Below are 20433 nucleotides of genomic sequence, written 5' to 3'. Positions count from 1 at the left end.
CCCAGCCCCTGCGCCCGCCAGCGCGCGTCCAGGGAGGGCGGAGGCCGGGGGCGGGCGCGAGGGAGGGGGAGAGGGGAGGGGAGGGGAGGGCGCCGGGCGGCCGGCGGCAAAGGTGGCCCGAGCCGGCCCGGGTGCGCACTTAGCGGCTCCCGGCCCCGCGTCCTGCGCTGCCCGCGCGCCGCTCCTCCTCCTCCTCCTCCTCCTCCTCCTCTCCCTCCTCCTCCTCTCCCTCCGCCTCCTCCTCCTCCTCCTCCCCCTCCTCCTCCTCCGGCCACCTCGCCCCCTCCCTGCCGCCGCTCCCGAGCACTCGCCGCGCCGTCCCGGGACGCGCTCGTCCGCCCCATCCTCGCTTCCTGCCCGCCCGCCCGCCCGCCGCGCTCGGCGCTCGCCCCTCGCCCCCGCGCGGGACCCCCGGCCCCGGCTCCAGCCTCGCGGCGCCCGGGGAAGGGAGGAGGAGACGGGCGAGCGCGCCCACCGCCGCCCCGGGAAGATGAACAACGGCGGCAAAGCCGAGAAGGAGAGCACGCCGAGCGAGGCCAGCCTGCAGGAGGAGGAGGTGAGCGGGCGCGGGACCTGCCGGCCCAGCTTTGTCCCTGCCCGCCGGCCCGGGCCCCGCGGCGGCCGGCTTCCTGGGGAGGGGGAGTGTGGCGCTGGAGAAGTTTCTGTGTCCGCGGCGGGGGTCGCGGGGGGCGTCGGTGCGGCTCCGGGGGGAAAGTCCCGGTCGAGAGGCACCTTCTGCGCCCCCGCCCCCTCCCGCGGTAAAAGTTCTTGGGGAAACCTCGTTGCAGCTCAGGCATTCCGGATTAATAGATAACCCACCGGCCGCATTCCTCGCCGATGAGTCAAAGACCCCGGACCTGGGGTGGTCGGGTCCTGGCGGATGCGGGGCCCTGCCGGCTCTGCGCTCGGCGTCGGGGTGTTCAGCGCTGAAATTCACCCAAGGGTCCACGGGGCTGCCCGTAGCAGCGCTTCGACTCCCGAGCGAGCGGGAGTTTTGCTCGGCGCCTCCGCAAGGACGAGGACACGCTGCGGCTGCCGAGCGTTCCCCGGGTAGAAACAATCCGATGAGCACCCGGAGGAGAAAGCCCCCCGAACCGACGTTTTGGAATGTGGTAGTCAGGGCGTTGGTGGTGTCCCCCGAGGTGGGTCCCCTTCCTTCAGGTGCATGGGATGGAGCCCAGGGAAGTCGTTCTATCCGCCTGCTTTGTCAGACCCGCGCCTCGCTGATCAGAGCTTTGCTATTTATTAGGAAAAGTTTGGAGAGGGTGGAGGTGTAAGAAAATTACGCGTCTGGATAGGACCTTTACGCGTGGCTCGTGTCTCCTGGAATAAATAGCAGGCATGAACACAGACGGTAAACCGATTTCTAAAGCGAGAGGATGCTGATTGTTTTACGGTGCTGTGTGCAGACTGATATTCGGATTGTGGGAGATGTAATTAACACACATCAGCCCCCAGGACATTGTTCGCTTGGGAAATGGGACCCATTTGCAAAGCGCAAAGTAAGGACTTTAAAAACAATGCGAAACAATGACAAGATTTTACTCTTGGAATCGTTGTGGTTTGACCTGCTCCTGCAGGAAGGGTACGGTCACAAAGATTGCAGTAAACTGAAATTGTTTTCTTACCGGGGAGATCGCCTGTTTCAATACAAGCTAGTTTGGAAAGTGTTTATATGCTTGTTTCTGAGCCAGTGAAGGGATTCTTAGTAACACTTTCAGAGAGTTGGAAGTTTGAATGGCAAGATCCACTTTTTCCTTGAAACTGGCCGACTGCCTTGCAGTTTTTCTTAGCACTGAAATAAAAATTTACAAGTGACAAGTTTGCTTTTTAAGAACTGGCTGTGTTTAACTAGCGCACCTAACACATCAAAAAAAAAAAAATAATTGCTTCCGAAGTCTTACATCGGCAACCTCTTTACTTCTAAGGTTAAAAATTTTACCGTATGAAACCATCTTTCTTCACTTAAGCAATTGAGAGAACTTGTAGTGGGAAAAGCTAATCTAGGAAATTAAAGATCCTCTTTTAATGACTTACGCTTTGCTTTTGTAGAAGAAGAAATTTCAGTGTCCCCAATCTAAAACCTAACTCAAATTAGAATCCCAGTTTTCCGTCTCCGGTGCCCTGCCTCCCGGTCTGACCTGTTGTCTGCCTTGTTCCTGGACACTTGCCTTATTGTTTGAGGTTTTGTGTACAGCGTAAGTCTCAGGCCACTACTGCCTCTTGCCTCTCCTGTTGTCCCGACAATGTTCCTTTTCAGATTGGAATGGTATGTGACTCTAAGAAGTTTCGGTAGGTTTTGCAAACCCCTTTTCAAAAATAAAGAGGCAAGTGGGAAGCTTGCAGAACTTGAGTCCTGGGAGAGGAAGGTACTCAGCAGACACCCTGAAGGGCCTGTGTTTAAAATGTAGGAAAAGAAAGCAAGTTGACCGGAAAGCTTCAGGGAATTTTGTCCTCGTGGTATTTTGGATTTCTGATTTTGGGAGAAGTGTGGGAGAGTCAAACTTTTTGGTTTTGTTTTTGGGTCCCAGTCGGGGGAGCTCAGTCAGGGTTTCCTCCTGGCTCTGCCCTCGGAGGTCATTTCTGGCGGGCTCTGGAAACCATGTGGGCTGCCTGGGATGGGGTCCTGGAGTCAGCAGCTCGCAAAGCAGGCAGGGCAAGCACCTAACCCAGTGTCCTGTCTTTCCCGCCCCGCAGTCACACTTTCTAACCCTGTAAGCCACACGTGAAGTAAAAACGGGATTTGGTGAGTCCGATTAATGCGCATTACACAAAACCATCACTCTGGATTCTCTCCCTGCCCACCCAGAGATCTGCAATTTGTTCTCAAGCGTATTTAAATGCTTTGGCTGAGATTTCCAGTAAACAGAACACACACACAGACACGTAAGTTTATGCACATAATGACAAAAGAGGAAAATATGTTTGATTGTAATTTCTGGTGCCTTGGAACTGACTAGGAGGCATCCAATCAATTCTAAGAGAAAATTATTGAATTCATAGGTCTTTATTCAGGATAATTTAGATTTCCTCCCCCACTTTCAGTTTTCTTTTTCTTATTATTTTTTTCAAATGAGTATCTTGCAGTACATTGTAGTTCTGTTGAGAGTTTCTGAAGCTTACCCTGAAATAGAGATGGTCACTTGGTTCCGTTGTTTAGAACAAATAGTCTAAGACTTAGAAGAATTTTTGCAGTCTTTTAGGATTCTGTGTTTCTGAGAATTTGAACAGGACCTGTACTTCGTCTATTGATTATATTTAATATTTAGAGGGAAAAAATTCAAGATTAAACTAAGCCACCTGTGTAAGAGAGATAACCTGTCTGACTTCCTGGCCTCTAGCAAATGTTCTTATGCAAGTTGTTCTGATAAAGAAATTGTGGTTACAATCTTACTGGCATCTGAGATTTATAAGTCTGTACATATATATGTATACATAAACCTTATGAATACACCTACATGTATACACACACACACACATTTATTGGTCCTTAGATACTTTTCATACTGCATTTTTACAATGAGTAGAGCTCCTGGAATTTGCCTCTTAATTTTGAAAAAGAGTTTCAAAACACCTTTGGCAGTTTGCACTCAACCAGACTTGCTAAAATTATCGAATTGTGAAATATCTATCCATTAAATTTTTCTATATGGCAATTATTATCTTGTAGTCATTTTTTGAAATTTCTTAAAGTTTTTGAAATGGAAGTCAGGTAATTTGGTTTAAGCTTTTTTCTTGATTCATGGGGTGCTTTGATGACAAATTCATGGGGTACAGTTTGATGACTAATAATTTTCTAAAAGGCCTCTTATACTGAAATACCAGGGTAAATGAAATTGTTCTTTAAAAATTAGGGATACTTTGTTTCTATTTTGGGGTCACACTTGGCTTACTCCTGGGGCTGAGGGACGTTACTTAGTGCTGGGATGAACCTCAGTAGGCAATATATGCTCTGGTCCTCTAGCATACTTGAAAAGTAAGCAGTTGATGAGTTTTACTCAAAAAAGATACTTGGCAGGTATCATAGCCTGAAATAAAAAAAATTTGCGGGGAGGGGGCTTTCTCCCAGCTTGGCATTCAGCATTCAGTGATCACTCCTGGCTCCGTTTCTATCTGGGGTACCAAGAAACATACCAGGTCAGTTGCGTGCGAAGCGAGTGCCTTACCTGCTGTTCTCTCTCTCTCTCTCTCTCTCTCTCTCTCTCTCTCTCTCTCTCTCTCTCTCTCTCTCTCTCTCCAGAAAGCCAGAAGTTAAAAGGGATCTTTCCTTGGCCTTCTTGTCAGGGCTTAGCAATTGCTCACATATTGGGGTGATGAAAATAGTTCAAATTCTCATAGGGAGGCGATAACTGTGAGTTTTTGATTGGACAACCCCACGTTTTTTATTGAGCATTAATCAGTGTTATGACACAGGAGGGGGGGCGGGAAGAGCAAAATGGTTTTATGAACTTACCATAAAAGTTTGTGTTTCTGTTATATTTGAAACCAAAACAAAGCTAAGAGAGTCTGTTTCAGTTGATGAGTAGGTTTTGGTGACCGCGCTTTGGATGGAAATGTACTGAGCATACCAAAATGGTGCTATGAGATGCTAGCATATAACATGAGTGTTTGAAGTTACTTTTTCTGTAGTGACTTGTTTCCGATGGCATTTGGGGGTTGGATAAACTAATGGGTAGAGGTTCTTTTTGCTTATATTTATCATATTTTGTTTGTTTTGGACCAACTTGTCTGTGCTCAGGACTTACTCCTAGTTTTTCTCTAAGGCGCCTATTCCTAGCCAGGCTCACGAATTTAAGCGTTTGGCAGGAATTGAACCCCAGCTAGCTTCATGCAAGGCAGTTGCATTCTACCATCTCTGTATTCATCTCTTGGCCCTCTTTTCTTCTTCTTTTTTTTTTTAATGTAATTTTTGGTTCTGGATAGCTAGGAGGGACTACTACTTCCAGCTCTGGGAATCCTGCAATGCATTTGCTCCAACCTTTTGAGCCATCTCTCTTTCAAAGTTGCTTTCAGGGGCTGGGGCAATAGTGCAGCAAGAAGGGCCTTGGCTTACACGCGGCTGACCCGAATTTTATCCCTGGTATCTCATAGGGTCCCCCTGAACCCTGCCAGAGTGAGCCCTGAGTACCGAGCCAGCCAGGAGTTAGACCCAAGCACCAGCAAGTATGCCCCCCTCCCCCACTGTTTATCCAAAAAAAGGGTACTTTCATACAGTTGTAAGTTCCTGTGAACTTTTGCTTTGAATCCAAAGAAGTTGCAAGAAGGTGTAAGTGGTGGGAAGGTGTGTGGATTGAAGGGGTGATAAAAATTTAGTGGAGCTTTCAACATTGGATATGGAAATGTGTCCCAGGCTTGATTCAGTTCTTACGTTTTGGGAACTTAAAGAAATAATGAGCACACAGAAAGATTTGTTTTCAGTTGTTACTAATAATACTGAAAATCCACAAGATTGTGTATATGTCTAAGTTAGGAAAATAGATATGTAAATCACGGTATACTTTCTGAGAGAATTACATCGTCATTCTTTTTGAGCATTACATAGTCATGCTTTTTGAGCCATAAGGCATAAAGTGAATATTTATTTGAGATACGCAGTGTGAAAAAATGATTCAGAGTAAAAGATGCTTACATAATATTTTTTTGAGATTTCAAACCCCCCTTTTTTTTTCCTCTCACAATTCTGGAGGCCAGAAATCTGGACTCAGGGTGTTGGGTTGCCACATTCCCTCTGAGGACTGGGGGAAGAATTCAACTTTCACTTCCAGTTTCTGCCTGCATTTTAATTGAGAGGCTAATTCTTATAATGTTATAGCATTGAGTGAGAAGAGTAGATTTCAGTTCTTTGTGATGTCAGTTCTTAGCTTTGTGAATGTATACACACAGACACATAAAGAAGTTAAACGCTTGGTGAGTTGCAGATCATTTTTATTTACTTGCTGACGATTGTCTTTTCCTAAATTTTTAAAATTAACTTTGTGAACAAAACCATGTCAGCGTCTTTAGCCTTGAAGATGCCACCGAAGCCTCTCGTGATACATGTAGGTAACAGAGACTTTGGGCTGGTCAGAGTCATGTCCCCCAGTCGGGCCACTAGAAGAATGGCTGCTTCTGTGTGTGCTGGGGGAATTTCTCTCAGTCTGTTCCCCAAACTCCTGTAGTGATCTGAGGTGCTGCCATTGGCAGTCCAAAACCACAGCATTTCTTTGTTGTCCAGATGCACACCTAAGTCTAAACTGTGTCAGCTGTTCAGAGGTGGCGATAATGGACCTTTGCTTCCCCTCATCCTATTTCAAAGAGATGATTTTCCCCCAGGATTGCAGTTCCTTTTTTTTTTTTTATTTAAATTTAACAATTGGATCGGGCTGGAGCGATAGCACAGCAGTAGGGCGTTTGCCTTTCCGCACTGATGGCCTGGCTGAGCCGGGTTCGATTCCTCCACCCCTCTCGGAGCGCCCAGCCAGCTACTGAGAGTATTCTGCCCTCATGGCAAGGCCTGGCAAGCTACCTGTGACGTATTCGATATGCCAGACACAGTAACAACAAAGTCTCCAATGGAGATGTTACTGGGCCCGCTCGAGCAAATTGATGAGCAACGGGAGGAGTGTGACAGTGTGAAGAAAAAAAAATCTTACCAATCTTATTTTATGCTTTTTTAGCCATAAGGCATAAAGTGAATATTTATTTGAGATATGCAGTGTGAAAAAATGATTCAGAGTAAAAAGATGCACATTTTTAATGCCCAAAGACAGAACCCAGTACTCTGAATGTTTGTCTGGTCTGTCTCACTCATTCCTCTCTAACTCATCAGCAGGGTCAGAGAGAGAGTGCAGGGATGAAGGTGTTTGTCCTGGATGTGGCCACTGTGGTTCCATCCCCAGCACCCCATCGGCGTGCTGCCAGGAGTGATTCCTGAGCACAGACCCCGGAATAAGCCCTGAGCACTGCCTGGTGAGGCCCCCAAAGGAAACAGAGTCATCCAAGATCGGGTCTTCTAACTTAGATGGTCAGGTGGAGGATGGGTGGGAGATAAGCTGGGAGAAGGCAGCTTTGGTTTGTAGCCTCTTGCCCAGTGGGATGCAGAGAAGCCCAAGGTGGACCAGTGGGGCCAGGCCCAGGGCTCCTCCCCGTTGGCGCCGTCACCCCGCCCCGCCTGGCCTTCCCAGGAGCACTTGGGCTTTCACCATTTGACTTTGGTCTGCTGTGGAACTCCAGTTGACCTTTCGGTCTCGCGCTTCCGGAAAAGCCCAGCTTAGGTGGAAGAGCGCCCTGCCTTTCCGAACAGGCCCGCTCTGTGTGACAGCCACTTTGGAATGTTTGTGTTCAGTTTCATTTGGCACCTTGGTGTCTGCCCCGGGCTAGGGGAAAGGGAATGCAAATGTTCCTCTTGAGCGTTGCTTGGGTCAGAGAAAAAACTTAGAAGGAATGAGGAGAATGAGCCTTACTGGTAGCTGGAGCCCGAGTGGCGGTGTGGCTCAGGGGGCTTGAGCCACCTGGGACCAGGTACTTTTTTTTTTTTTTTTTTTTTTTTGCTTTTTGGGTCACACCCAGCAATGCGCACAGGTTACTCCTGGTTCATGCACTCAGGAATTACTCCTGGCTGTGCTCAGGGGACCATATGGGATGCTGGGACTCGAACTCAGGTCGAGCCGTGTGCAAGGCAAACACCCTAAATGCTGTGCTATCACTCCAGCCCCTATTTTTTTTTAATGAATCATTTAATTAATTTTTCGGGGTGTCTTGGACTGCACACCCAGCTCTGTGCTCCTGTTCACTCTTGGCTTTACTGAGGGACCGTCTGGTTGGTGCCTCGAATGAAACCCGGCCTTCTGCATACAAAATGTACACTATAGCCCGTTATACAATCTCTCTGGCCCAGGGGCCAGGGATTGAAATGGCCGCTGTTGATACGAGGGTGTCGTATCATGGGCATGAGCCTTGTTTGACTTTCAGGGGTAATTTGCGTTATGATTCCTTACATTCATTTCTTGACTTTCTAGGATAATAATTTTTAATTGTTTGTGTGGAGTTGTAGACCAAACTTAGTACTTGCAAGGCAAGTACTCTGCTGCTAAGCCATACCCTCAGCCCGACAGGGGAGTACTTTGGGGTGTGCGGACCCACACCTGCAGCTACACAGGACTTACTCCTGTTCTGCTTAGCAATCACTCCAGGTAGTGCTCAGGGGTACCATATGAGGTACTGGGGTTTGAACAGGAGGCAACTGCCTGCAGCGCCAAGTGTCTTAACCTCTGTGCTCTCTCTTCTGGCCCCACAAACTGATTTATTAAACTCGTCTTCTGTGACCCTAGGAGTATCGGTATATAAGATAGATATACAAGTCAAACCTTTTCTGATAGTAAATCAGCAGTTCTTTTGGAAACATTCAGTTTTGGGATTGTGACCCACAATTTAAGAAGTTGGGTTTTAAACAGCTTCAGTGTTGGGCCTGGGTGGGATGGTGTGTGTTGGGACTTACCAGAATAAAGTCGCATCCTTTTTGCTGGTAGCCATGACAGAAAATGCAGAACTATTTGATGCTTTGAAATGTTCAGAAGTCTTTCCGTCCATTTGCTCCTGAAATAATAATTGACTTTTATTGAGTATTTATGAGGTGCCAAGTACTGGCCAAACATGTTTCATGTATTGCTTTATTTTTATCCTCACCACAAATTGATGTTGGTGTTATGTTAGGCTGCACAGGGAAAGAGGAATTCCTGAGTCAGTGGTGGCCCCGAAACTGGTGTGCAGGGGTGGGCGGGGGGGGGGGTGTCTCTGAGCATTTCTTCCTCTCACGGGCTCAGTGGTGCTGTCACTGTGCAAACAGAGGGGATTCTGGGTCAGGAACAGTCTGTCCGGTGAGGCGGAGCGAATGGGAGCCCCATGGAAACAGTTGTAACTGGCGACATTTGAGTTGAGCCAGTTCGGATCTTGCCAGATGAGGGGCTCAGGGAGAGCTCACTGGGTATGCAGGCCTGGGTTTGATTCCCAGCACAGCATGGTTCCCTCAACACTGCCAGGAGTGCTCTGAGCACCACTGGGTGTGGCCCAGAAATGAAAAAACATATATATATATATATATATATAGGCCAGCTAAGGAAAGGGCTGAGAGATTATGGGGGAAGACGGTTTTGAGACAGACTTACGGGGACCCGACCTTTGGGAACAGAAGACTTGGGAGGGAGGAAGGGAAAGGAAGGGCTTTCATCAGGGACACGAGGGAGGAACTTGCCTTTCTGGGATGGCAGTCGGGCTGATTACAGTGGGGAGGTGGTATTTGGGGTCTTACATGTGGGGCGGGGTGGGGGGCATTGGCTTTGGAGATACAAGGCAAGACCATAAGGCTGTATCAGTCATCTCCATCTTGCTCAAGGCCCTAGCTGGGGAACTGAGGGCCAAGGAGAGATGTTGGCTGGGTCTTTCTTTGTTTTGTTTGTGTTTTTGGAGTTACAGGCTCAAGCCTACTCGCTGGCTTGTGGGCCATGAAGTACAGGGTTTGAACCCTAGCCTGTGCTGAGTGTGTGCTGTGCTTTCTCGCTGGCCCTAACTGGGTCTTAAATGCTAGTTTTTGCAGGGACTAGCTAACTGGCTGGTGTGTACGTAGGCGGAGAGAATGGAGTCTGAAAGGGGAAGTAAAGGAGACCAGAGGAGGAGGAGGCCGGGAGGCTGTTGAGTGGAGGTCAGAGAGAGCTTCCAGCCATTTCAGAGTAAATTGCTAATTATCTGGCCGACTAGATCTGCAGTAGATTTCTAATCTATCGAGCTCAGTAGATCTACGAATGAGCGTTCTGGTACCAAGGTTTTGATTCCAGAATAGATTGGTAATCTTTGGCAAGGTGGGAGATGGGAATGGGATGACTAGAGGATTGAAGTGTGGGATTGTTGTTCCTAGGAAACTTGTGAGGGCTGGGGGAGGGGAGGAAGGCAGCTCCAGGGGAAAGAGCATCTTTATTTTAAAATAGTGGGAGGAGCAGAACTGGACTTTCTCTGGAAGAAGGGAAGTACATTTTTGTTTTGTGGTATGGGGGGATGGAATGCCGGCCTCATACATGCAAGCCAAGTGCTCTCTTACACTGAGCTACAGTCCCAGAGGAAGCACATTTTTTAAAGTAGTCTTTTTTTTTATATATATAAGTATATATTCTAGTTATTTATAAGCTCAGTTACAAGAATGTTTGTATATTTACCCAACTGAAAGCCTCAGTTGGGAGTTTAGAAACATCTAGGTTATGTCACATTTCTTAAGAGTCTCTGGAAATTGTTTCCTTTGGAAATTTGTACTTGATTCCCAGACTGTCGAGTTTCCTTTGCCCAAACCCTGTACCAAGAAAGGACCATCGAGGTGCCATAACATTTGTGGATGGGTTTGCAAAGTAAAGGTAGGAAAAAGGTCTGAGACTTAACATTCTTTTAAGAAGAAATCATTTCTTCTCCTTGCTTTCTTCCTCTCTGACTTCACTGGGTGGAGGAAAGGGGCAGATGATCTTTAAGTCCTCTGTTTTGTGGATCAGATTTTCACCTTATCGGTCCCCTGCCTTTCCTGAAAGTTTGCTGCCTGTCCTGCAAAAACAGTAGTTGAGTAACAGTTTGCATTTGTATTTCTGGAAGGTTTTAAGCCTCTGCAACCATTCTGAAGGTATATTACGCATCAGAAAAACGGGAGGTGGGAAATGGCAGTAAATGAAAGCCAAGTGCACCTGGAAGATAATTCCAAATTATCTTCCAAATTCCAGGCTGCAACACAGTATTGTTACACAAATTTCAGATGCAAGGACTTAAATGAGCCAGGAGCCCCCACAGTCTGGCCCTACCCTGCCCGCCTTCTAAAATGGGTGTTGGGGGCAAAGGTTAGAGAATCCTGGGAGTCTCCAGGTCAAAGGTCCAGCTCCCCAAGCCACGGGAAGAAGTTGAATCCAGTCGATTGCCAGTTTCTCCCAAGCCACGTTTAATAGGACCTTCCTGAATTCTGAGGTCACCAGGTGGATGGGCTGGCAGGTAGCCAACAGTTGCCTCTGGGAAATGCTAATCAGATCGCACCCACGTCTTGTCCTTGAGTCCCCAGGCCCCTGTGTTGTGAAAATGGCTTAGGCTGACCTGAGGAGTGGCCAGTGGCGAGCTCCTGAGACAGGAAGGTGCGATCCTGTTACCGAATGCCCAGGCCTTCCTTTGTGCTTGGAGGGGAAGTGCTACAGAGTGTAATTACTTGGCCCAGCGTGTGATTTACAGGACCTGAAGATGTGTGCGTTGCCACGGAGGCATCTGGTTTTAAATACAGTATTCCTCCAAGCCAGCAGGATGTTTGGGCGGGGGAGGAACACACATGCACTTCCGGCCGGTGGTGCCTGCCGGGATGTGGGGTGAGAGGTTGGAAAGTGGTTCTCCTGGGGCCCTGTTTTATCAGGAGCCAGCAAAATGCTGGAGTCCTGACAGCCACCGGCTACCAAGCCAAATCATTCTGCATTCTGATTTTTGGGGGTAAGGGAGGTCTGGGTCACACCCGGTGGTGCCCAGGGGCTGCTCCTGCTGTCTGCCCCTGGACCACGTGCGGTGCCAGCGTTTGGCAGCGTGTAAGGCAGAACATGTGCCGTCGTCTCTCTGGCCAGCCCCGGGATTTGATTTTGCCTCCTCTTTCCAAACTCTTCAAAGCCCAGTCCTTCCTTTCTAACTCGGCCAAGCAATTCACTGGTAATGAGCCGGAGAGTAGTGAGTGCTAGTGGGAAGACCACTTCCTTTGCAAAAGTTTTTCCTTTTCCCCCTTTACAGTACTTTTGTTGGTTTTTTTTGGGGGGGTAGGGAGGGGCTTTTTCCTTATTCCTGATTTAGTACTCAGGAGCCACTCCGGGTGGGCTCCAAGGCTTCAGGGACCATGTGGAGTGTGGGGCCATTGAAATGGGTCAGCCACCTACCTGGCCTTGCTACAGCTCCGACCCTTGGAGGGAGGAGTGTTCAGTTTGCTCTGGGTTTTGGTTTCTGGGCTGCACCTTGCTTGCGGGGGATTGCTCCAGGCTGGACCACACAGCTCTCAGGCTTGAAGGTGCGACTGTCACCCTGGCCCCTGAGGGGACCATTTCAGGGTGGTACAAATCTAACTTGTGAAAAAGATGATTTTTTTTAATGTGAATTCATAACTTATTTACTGATGGCGACCATCCACCCTGCTTCAGACATTATCATAGTTGACACATAGGACTTAATTGTGAATTTCTGACCACCAAGGAGCATCTTCTGCTTTAAACATACTCTGTCCTGTTTAGGGATAAGGGAAGAAGCTGAGACATGACTTTGTTTGCTGCCTGAGGGCCACGTGATGGGACCTGCCGGTGCCCCTGACCACTGCATCCAGTAAAGCAGTCAGCCTTCAACCGCGGGCTCAATCATTAGGTTCCAGTGGCTTGGACCTTTGTAGGTACTTGTCAGACTCACTCAGCCTTCCAGGCCTTACACCCGCTCTTCCTCGCCTGGAAAAGCAACACCCTTTTTACCTTGCCTCCTCGGTCCTGCTGGTCAGCCAGGCCACAGTTCCCAAGACCTTTGACCAACAAGTGGAGAGCCCCCCGTTTCCAAGCACACGCACTCACAGTTCCTCCTGCCTGCCATCCGTGCACTCTTGGTGCTGCCATCTGGAGTGTGAGGTCCATGCGGCAGGGGCTTCTCTGGTCATCTGCCAGGCCACCCCATTGGTTAACTAGCTGGACTCCAGTGCTGGCACAACCATACCACCCTCACTATGATTACTCCCTCTTCGGGGAGCTCTTCTGGAGCCTCACACCTTCTCAGAGAGTACAACCATCATACACTCAGAGGAAGAGAGCCCTTGGGATGTGGGGGTCCACTGTAGTTTTTTGCACTGTCACTGTCCTCCCGTTGATCGTCGATTTGCTCGAGCGGGCCCAGTAACGTCTCCATTGGAGACTTTGTTGTTACTGTGTCTGGCATATGAATACGTCATGGGTAGCTTGCCAGGCTCTGCCGTGCGGGCGAGATACTCTCGGTAGCTTGCTGGGCTCTCCGAGAGGGGCGGAGGAATCGAACTCGGGTCAGCCCTGTTGGCTGTGTGCAGAGCAAACGCCCTACCGCTGTGCTGTCGCTCCATACAGAGGAATCCTGACCTTTGCTTAGAACCTACCATGGTTGGACGGACTTAGGACTGGCATGTGTGAGGGGCATGGCGCATGGAGACCAGGTGTGACTGGGCTTGCTAGGGATGCCTGTTAAAAACCCAGGTGGCACTGACTTAGGCTTCCTCAAGCTTAGTATTAACCCCCCTCTCCCCTCCCCCCATCAGCCCCATGGACTGCATGGGTAGTCCCGAGGGGTGCATCTACTCAGCCGCCTCCCAGTGGCAGCCCCCTCAGCCTCCTTCCTAGCTACGTGTTAACCTCACGCACTCTCAAATTGTTTTTATTCTTTCATTCATGCTAAAGCAAGACAGAACCTTTTAGGACATCCTTCTTCAGTGGGCATCAGGTGGCAGGTCGCTGGCCACTAGCAGGGAAACGAGGACCCTCGCGCTTTCCAGGATGCATTGTGAACCTCATATCTGACCTAGAGCAAACTTCCAAAAACCTGCCCCAGGATCTGAAGGGCATTGAAATGGTGGTTTAGAAATCCTCCTGTTGGTGCCTGACCCTCGCCTATTCCCTACACCCCCACTCCTGTTTTTCTTTGTCTTTCCGAGGATACCAGTCCTTGAGGCCTTTTGCAGACATCCTGGGCCAGCCCTGCATTAAAACCCCGTTCCCATTTTCTCCCTTCCACACCCGGGCTGGGTGTGCAGGATTAGGGGTTGCAGAGGAACTTCTGGACCGCAGGAGGGAGGCTTGTTTGTGGGGGAACGGTTTTAAGCTTGAAATGGTTTTGTTTTTGTTTTTGATTGAGAAAATCAGGGCCTCTCCTTGAGAAATGGGTGGGAGTTTCTGGGTGTGAGCTAACAGCAGGAAATGACCCCTTTCTAAACAAAAGGACTCTTGAAGGCCCATCCTGAGTCTTTTGTGTTTTGGGGAGGGGTTTATGCAGGAACCCTGAGCTAGGAAATTCATCTCTGGGCTTGCACCAATCCAGGGGGGGAGGGGGGGGAGAAGAAGGTAGAGGATTCCTTCCTGTCCCCTCCTAGAAGTTGTGTGTGTGTGTGTGGGTCTCCTGAGAGCTGGGGTTGCCGGGATATTTCCCCTGGGGGGGTTTGGTTCAGGTCCTCAGGAGTCAAGCTGGAACCAGTTGGCCTGGGAGGATTCTGTCCTTGACTTGGTGCTTTCTCTGGGACTTCAGTAGTTGCTGAAAAACCCCGTCCCCAGCAAATGCAGAAATTTGGAGTGGGGGATGGAACAGAACAGTTATTTTGTTTGTTCCGTTTTGTTTTCGGGCCACACCTGGGAGGGCTGGGGTACTCTGCTGGCCGGATGAAACCCTGGGGTTCCTTTGGTTTCCCTGGCCCCGATGGGGGTTTTTGTATGATCCACAATAAACAGTGATTTAAATACGTCAGAAATTCAACGGTCTGCGTTTGGTCGTTTTCTTTTCAGAAATCCCTGGCCTGAATAGCGTGTGACTTCTGCCTCTTGACTAACCCTGGGCGTTTGTAACCCTCGCTGGCGGAGTGAAGTCGGGCCTAGTGTGCCCGGAACAGGCCCTCTCCTCACTCGAAAGTGGCCGTTATTTCAGTATTTATTTGTACAGCAGGAACCTGCCCCTCCATTGCTTTGGACTTCTCAAAATTATTTTGTTTTTACAAATTCTTGCTGACTTGTAGCAACGAACTCTTCTTCCATGCACACCATTTTTATTTTAATTTTCTATTTTACCCTTCCCAGGAATATAAATCTTCTCACTAATAATTAGAAACACACATTTTGTTGACATGGGTTTTGTGGTTAACTTCATTTTCAGAACATTTGAAAATGACAAACATCTTTTCAAAGAAAAACAGTGCTATTTATAGGCTTAGTATTGTGACTGTATTTATAGAAAGGCCTGCCGATTTATCTGGTGGGTTTTGTGTGTGGGGGGTGGTTTGCCTTCTTCCCTAGCACCAGACACTTGACCACTGAATAGCTGAGATAAGACGACCCCCTCCCCAGTCTGCCTTTGGCCTCCCCCTATGTGAGGAGGATCGAACTCAGGACCCCACACATGCAAGAGTATGTATCTGAGACCCTGCAGAGATAAGATTAAAGTTGACACTCTGATCTGGCTATAAAAGCTTTTTGTTTGTTTTTTAATAGGTGCTGGAAGACTATCTTAAATCTGAAGTGAAGGGAGGAGTTCAGTTTTGTTTGAGAAGTTTGATGATAAATTCCAAAGTTTATAAGGGGAAAAAAAAAGATTATCAATGAACATGCCAGTGTCTCTTATGTTGGTAGGTTTGTTTCATAACAAACTTAGGAACGCAGTTATTGTTGTAGTATTTCTAATATACAGGAGATTTATGTTGGCATATGCTTTTATTTTTTGTCCGTTTTGTCAGTTTCACAGTTGTCAGTTTCTGGTTATTACATATGATCATCACTTGATTTTTGCAGAGGAAAAAAAAATCAGCGGTAAAGTACTCTACATTTAAATTGCTTATAATTATGAGGACATGACACTAAAATTTTGTGCACCAGAGGCTTTTTCTGCGTCTGTCTTCGAGCATTTCTTAACTGATATACTCTGTGGCTGTAGGGTTTTTATGTGGTTTTCATGGATTCTGGAAACGGTGTCCAACGGTGGGTTTGGAAGAGCTGCTTTTTTCTGCAGCTAGCACATTTGTGTAAATATGGGTAAATCTTGAATTCAGGTGAAAATGTTCTGATTAGGAATGTTGTCTATTCTGTTGGTGTGCTTGAGTAAGCAGAGTGGAAAACATCTTGCCCTTTGCAAGACCAGTTTCTGACATGCGGTCATCTTCTCACTGTCTTAAAAAACAGACTCTCAGTCTTAAAACAAAAACTCGGTATGGGGCAAAGACTCTAAAGGGCTCACGGGGCTTTGGAATTGGAGTTTCTCAATTTGGCTGATAACACATCTGAGTTTGATCCATTCACTGACACTTGGTAATTGTAGGGCTTTAGTCAGTATGGAAATTGTTCTTTGTCATATTGTTGGAAATAATGGGTCTTGATTATACTGGGAGTTTCAGTTGGTCTGGGCTTGCCCTGAACTCACCGAGAAAGCTTTGCATTTTCTTATTCCTGAAGGCAACCCAGGCAAAAGTCGTTAGCTGAAGCCCCAGGCAGAGGAATCTTGCGTTTTCACCTCAGTCCTCCTGCTCCTTTCAGTCTCTTTCCTATCTGCTCTTTGAGATCACCCCACAAAACTAATAAGCGGTCTATTTTTAAAATTGAAGTTTCAGTTGCATCCTCAGGAAGCCAGGCATAAAAATATCTCTTCTTCCTTATCCCTAATGAGTGTGCAGCCCTATGAAGGAGATCCTCACCCAGGGATGAGGCAGTCATTTTTCCTTAGCTGAGGGGCTGAAGAGATAGTAGAGCAGGTAGGCACTTGTTTTGTACCTCGCGGACCCTGGATTTGGGTCTTAGTACCCCTTAGGACCCCCCTCCCCCCCATCTCCAGGAATGATCTTTGAGCTAGGAGTAATTCCTAAGCACAGCCAGGTATGGCCGCCGAAACAAAAGTAAGCAACAAAGAGATGATAGATCCATTGGATTTTTTTTTTAAGTTTAGTGGATTATTTAGACTCCTAAACCATTTGAACACTTCATTGAGTCCCATTATGCCCAAGTCCCTTTTCATGGTCTTGTTTAAAAGAAACTACCAGTTTTCCGCTTTCTCTCTGTACATCCAGCATAAATGCCTTGTGTATCCTCTTTATGCAGTCCTGTATGTAAACTTCTCTATTTTTTTTTTATAATGTAGGAGTACTGCTGTTTAGCCATTGATACACTTCTATTTTAACAACAAAAAAAACTTTAAAAAAATTTAACTTAGCATATGTTATGAATATCTAGTGCGGGCATTTCATTTTTTAATTCTGTATGCCATTCCATAATAAAGATGTGCCTGATAGAGTCAGCCAGTTCCTTAGGAGGGAGGGTGAACTTTGTATCCACTTCGTGATGTAAATAAAATGTTCTGTATATATCCTAGCTAAATCTGTGTACACCTTTAGTAATTTCCTTAGCTTCATCTGTCAGAAATGGAATTTTAGGGTCAAAGGGCATGCATTCTTCACAGAACATTTGTTTTTTATTGCCAAGCCCTCTCTCCACACACGTGCCCTCGCCTTGCTCCCAGGATGGGCAGGCCCCTTTTCCTGCTTGCCCGTTCTTCGCCAATTGTAAAATGTTCCAGAGGTCGCTAATCTCTGTCGTGGGATTTCTTAAGTTTGGGTTTCATGGTCGTTCACAGTTAACCCAGTTTGATGGGTGTAACACACGTATATTGACGTAGTGCCTATTTTTTAGAAACCTTATTTCAGGATTTCTCCCACTTGTTTAGTTGGCCACTGGAATACTTACTACTAATGGGAAATTTCCTGGAAGTCATTGTAGTGGTTCAGGGGAAAGTGGTTTTGATCTTAGGTGCTGGGTCTTTGGATCTTTTCTGCTATTGATGGCTGGTGAGGATGTGTTGGTTCGTTCCATGGACTCAGTTCCAACATTTGTCAGGTGAATCATTATCCACAACCAATTCAATACTTAAGTAAAGATGCATCCTGGTTCGTGCTGGTTTCTTTTCTTTTTTGTTGGTGATTGTGCTGCGGGATCAGATCACAGCAGTGCTCAGAGGGCTGTCACCTGGTTCTGTGCTTAGTAGTGACCTGTGGTTGTGCTCAGGAACCATGTCATGCCAGGGATTGAACTGGGGTCAGTTACATGCAAGGCAAGTACCTTACTTCCTGCCCCATCTCCAGCTCTGGGAGATGCAGCCTGGTACAGGGAATACGGCGCTTGTTGACCCAGGTTTGGTCTTCAGCGCTGCGCCCCATCCCCCAAGCACTGCAAGGTGCTTCCTGCTTTCAGAGGTGTGACCTTGTGTCTCAGGACTTGGGATTTGTCCTGCTCACTCTCCTTTGGTGACGTGGTTGGTGTGCAGTTCGGCTGAGGTAGATGGTAGACATGCTCATCAGCCTGCCATAAGTTTCAGAGAACAAGACAGTTCTAGCCCTGGAGGAAACTTTATTCAGAGCTTGAAACAGTGGGTATGCATCTAGCTTGTGAAAACGCTTCTTTCCGGCCCAGCCTAACTAAACTGAGGTGGATACTTCTTGCCGAAGTTTGGAAGCTGCCTGGGGGAACAGGCCAAGGCATGAAACCGTTCCCACCTGGGTCGGCCCAGCACCGGTAACCTACTGTAGGGACCGGATGCATTTCTGCCCAAAGCCTCGGGGCTCTCTTATCTCATCCCCAGGGTTGCTTGGCTGTGGATGCCCACTGTGAAGGGAGTGTAAAGAGAGGAGCTCAGAGCTCTGTATGGGCCTGGCAATCACCATTGACCCCAGCCCACGAGGCCTCCTTAATTGCTACCAGATCATTTTGCAGCAGAGCGCAGGCCTCTCTCCAAAGCCTACATATGTGTCCTTAGAGTGTGACTCTCGGAAATGAGCAGATGTAATGGAAACCTCAGTCTTGACTCATCTTGACTGGTACATATGAATGGAATTTGCATCTCATTTAGCATTTTCTCTGACAGCGATTCAGAGTAAATTCCCAGTGAGATCATGAAACACTGAGTTGTATGCTTACAGCACTTTTCTCATCATTTGCCATGAAAAATAGGCCTTTCTGGGCCGAGGAGAGAGCGAGCAGGCTGGAGCACAGGCTTTGCACGTGGGAGGTCCGCTTTCTATCCCTGGTCCGTGTGGTTCCCTGAGCACTGGGCTGGGAGTAGGGCCTGAGTACCTTGGGTGTGACATGAAAACCAAAATCAAAGAAGTTTTTTTTTTTTACCCTTGAGTTAGTTCCAGTGGACAGATGAGTTAGGGATTGAGGTCTAGAACATTTATTAGTGGTGAGAGGTTCAACTTCTGTGGGACATTCCCTGTGGTTCAGTCATTGGTGCTTGGCTGAAGACAGACCGTGGCCAGAGGTTGTCTTGACCACTTTGAAGGCATGTGGTTTTTCTGAGCAAGAGGCAGGCGACTTAAAAACAGTGAGGGCAGGCCGAGTTTTTATATAAGCTGGCAGCATTGTGGAATGTAGATGGGAAGGGTTTAGAAATCCAGGCCCATCAGTGTGGAATGGAGTAGGCAGGCAGTTCAATCTTTATTGACGAGATTGCCCTTGAAGAGCCGGGAAGATTTAAGGGCAGTGGATAGTTTCACTGTCACGAAAGTTAGGAATAAAAAATACAGCGTTTTTATTTGTGAGGGAGAAGCCTTCTCTCTTCATTTTAAGTGAATAAGTAAATAAAAAAAGACAGATTTAAGGATTAAAAAAATTACTTATTTAAAACATCCGAGGATATTTTGGTTAGTCATTCGTTACTGACTCCCAACAGCTCCTGTCTCATAGGTGACAGATGTCTCACCTGCAGGAGGCACAGTGTTGTTTATTTTGGTTTATTTGGTTTCTTCGCGGCAGTGGGGGCTACACCAAGCAGTGTTCAGTGCTACTTCTGGTTCTGGGCTCAGGTGGTGCTTTGGGGACCGTTGGTGGTGCCTTGGACCCAATCAAGGTTGGCTGCATGCTCAGCAAGCATATTCATTCTGTACTATCTTTGGCTTTATTTTATGTCTAAGATTAAAAATAAAATTTTAAACTAGAGTTTAGGTAAAATGACTTGGTGCCAAAATACATGGTCTTGGTGTGCAAAGTTCCTGCTCCTACCACCAGGAATTACTGATTGGGGCAGGGTGTGGGCCATGCCTGGTGGTGGTCGGGACTTCCTCCTGGCTCAGGGGTCAATCCAGGCATGTGTGTGTGTGAGACGGTATGGGGTGTTGGGTCACAATGGCATCTGCTGTGTGCAGGGAGGTGCCTCATTTGCTCTACTAGCTCTTTGGTTCTATTTTGCATATATATGTATATATATATATATATTTTTTTGGGGGGGTGCAACATCCTTTATTGCTCAGGCCTTGCTTGTGACTCTGTGCCCAGGGATCACTTCTAGCTGACTTGGGGACTATCTGGGGTTCTGGGTTTTGAACAGTGATCCCCTGCTGGCCAGGCCAGCACCTTAGCCTGGTACTGTCTCTCTGAGCCCTTCCTTTCTGTATTTTTAAACGAAACTGCAGGCCATCAGGGTTTTCATACCGGAAGCCCATTTTTCTTTTAGAAGAAGTTGGTGACTCTCTTCTGTGTGTGTTTTTTCTTCATTCTCTCTGTTCACAGGAGCGTGGGGGCACGCCTCAGTCATGGTATTTCTTAGCCCGAGAAACTGAAACATCATTCATAGGTGTTAGAGTCATTCCAACGGTATTAAATTTCTACTGTATTAAAGTGGACTGGTGATTCAGTGGGCAGACCTTGTCCTTGACCTTCCTGAAACCGGGAAATG

At 47.6% G+C, this 20433-nt stretch overlaps 1 protein-coding gene across 3 annotated transcripts in view; it reads left to right on the top strand.

The window, feature by feature from the left end:
• Positions 1–223: 223 nt before the first annotated feature.
• The window catches only part of RBPMS (RNA binding protein, mRNA processing factor), a 168097-nt gene continuing 147887 nt past the window's right edge, over positions 224–20433 (top strand). The window contains exon 1 of one of the 3 annotated variants that reach the window (XM_056116925.1): positions 224–556. In XM_056116925.1, coding sequence (XP_055972900.1) covers positions 491–556 — 66 coding nt within the window. In that variant the 5' untranslated portion in view covers positions 224–490. Of the gene's footprint in view, positions 557–1049; positions 1143–20433 lie in introns of those variants that run through there. The other 2 variants (XM_056116928.1, XM_056116924.1) reach the window with 2 other exon arrangements.

This window comes from Sorex fumeus, unplaced genomic scaffold (assembly GCF_029834395.1).
Source record: "Sorex fumeus unplaced genomic scaffold, SorFum_2.1 ptg000033l, whole genome shotgun sequence".
Lineage (NCBI taxonomy): Eukaryota > Metazoa > Chordata > Mammalia > Eulipotyphla > Soricidae > Sorex > Sorex fumeus.
This window is presented reverse-complemented; position numbering and strand designations above follow the sequence as displayed.